The 1619-nt window shown below is 45.3% G+C and overlaps 1 protein-coding gene across 1 annotated transcript in view; it reads left to right on the top strand.

Moving 5' to 3' along the window:
- Window positions 1-1619, top strand: part of TRMT6 (tRNA methyltransferase 6 homolog (S. cerevisiae)) — a 15312-nt gene that overhangs the window by 904 nt on the left and 12789 nt on the right. Inside the window, exon 2 of the mRNA XM_009993461.1 lies at window positions 9-103. Coding sequence (XP_009991763.1) covers window positions 9-103 — 95 coding nt within the window. The remainder of the gene's footprint in view (window positions 1-8; window positions 104-1619) is intronic.

Genomic DNA, 1619 nt, shown 5'->3' with positions numbered 1-1619 from the left:
CGGGGGAGGCCGCGCCGGCGCCGGGGCCGCGCATCTGTGAGGGGGATTGCGCCGTCCTGAAGCGGGAGGATGTCTTCAAAGCGGTACCCGTGCTGCGGCGGAGGTGAGGGGGGGGTTATCGCGGGGCTTTCGAGCCCTCGCTGGTCACGTCTCTCTTTTCCCTGCCCCATCCCCGGCTGTGAGGCGGCTCCAGCGGGTGTCGCGCCCGAGGGGAAGCAGGAGGGTGTGGGGAGATGGGTCGTGTCCCGGTGTGGCCTGATGTGTCTGGCCGGTGTGGCCACAGCTTTCCTGCTGGGCCGGTCAGAAGTACGCTGGTGGTGCTGCCTCGGTTCCTGTGGCCAAAAAAACCCAAAACAACAACCCCAAGGCCCAGGAGATCTCCTGGCTGTGTCTTTGAAAGGCATTTAATGTCGTCTTCTGCTGTCATTGTCAAACTGGTGCCGGTTGAATAGGAGAAGAGTGGAAGCAGCCTGAGAAGCGAGTCTTTTGTCACGCGTGGTAACTCCTGCCAGGTGTCAGCGTTGCCTTGTTATTAACAGGGACTGACTTCAGTTTTCAGATCGTAGGAAGATGTGAGTTCTCAGTTCTGGATAGTTACTGCTTCGGAGGGGATGCTCTGAAAGGTCTCCTATTTTACTTTTTTTTTTCCCCTAGGCCAACTGGCATAGCAAGAAGCGCCTGCACCCCCGCAGGAAATACTGTAATCAGTGGATACAGCCTGGGCTCTTCCCCTTGCAGCAGACAATTTTGTAGACCCATGTGTAGAAGTCAGTATTGGGCAATGTGGCCAAACATCTGAATGAGTAGCATGGAGATTTAAAGGTACTATACTTGAATGAGACTGGTTTTAAAATGGCATAGCTGAGACCTAGGAATTCAGGAGTGCTGGTTATGGACAAGCTTAATGTTCACCAGTAAAATTTGGCACCAAAGTCAGGTAGTTACTTTGTTACCCTGTAGAGCACTGCCAAGATCTGTTCCATAGGCTCCTCTTCAGTTTTTGTTTGAAACCCCTTTCATAGAACAAAGAATTAAAAGAGTCAAAGAGTAAATATCGCCAGGGGAGATTAAATAACTCCTGCATTTATTTTTATATAATCTGATGAGAATAAGGGCACTCTTAAGAACATGTGACAGTAACTGTGGTTGAGTATTCTGTTTAGAATGATCATCAAAATGATATCTGAGCACATGCAGACTATTTTGTATGTACCTACATTACTGTCAGTCATTTCAAGTCTTTTATAATAATTTATTAGTCTTTTAAAATCTAGGTTAGCAGGCATTAATAGATTTTACATGAGCAAGTATAATGTAATTAATTTTTTATTAAGAGGGTATGGTAATGTCCCTGATAAAAGTTCATCCTTAGGCTTTATTTAAATTTTGGATTGTATTTGAGGATACGGATAATAGAATATGTAAAATATATGCATGAATTGTGTGCTTCAGTCAGTAGGACACTGGAAATAACAACGCAACCTTTTGCTTAGCTTCAGAATTAGTGATTAATATGATCAGCATAATAAGAGCTTATATTGGTAAGTTTTGATTCAAACGCGAGTGTGGCATATACACCTATTCCATTTAACAAGATCAGTAACGTCTCTGTTCAGCAG

Source organism: Chaetura pelagica, unplaced genomic scaffold (assembly GCF_000747805.2).
Source record: "Chaetura pelagica isolate M959 unplaced genomic scaffold, ChaPel_1.0 scaffold472, whole genome shotgun sequence".
Lineage (NCBI taxonomy): Eukaryota > Metazoa > Chordata > Aves > Apodiformes > Apodidae > Chaetura > Chaetura pelagica.
The sequence above is the reverse complement of the archived record's forward strand: the minus strand, read 5'-3'. Positions and strand labels throughout refer to the sequence as shown.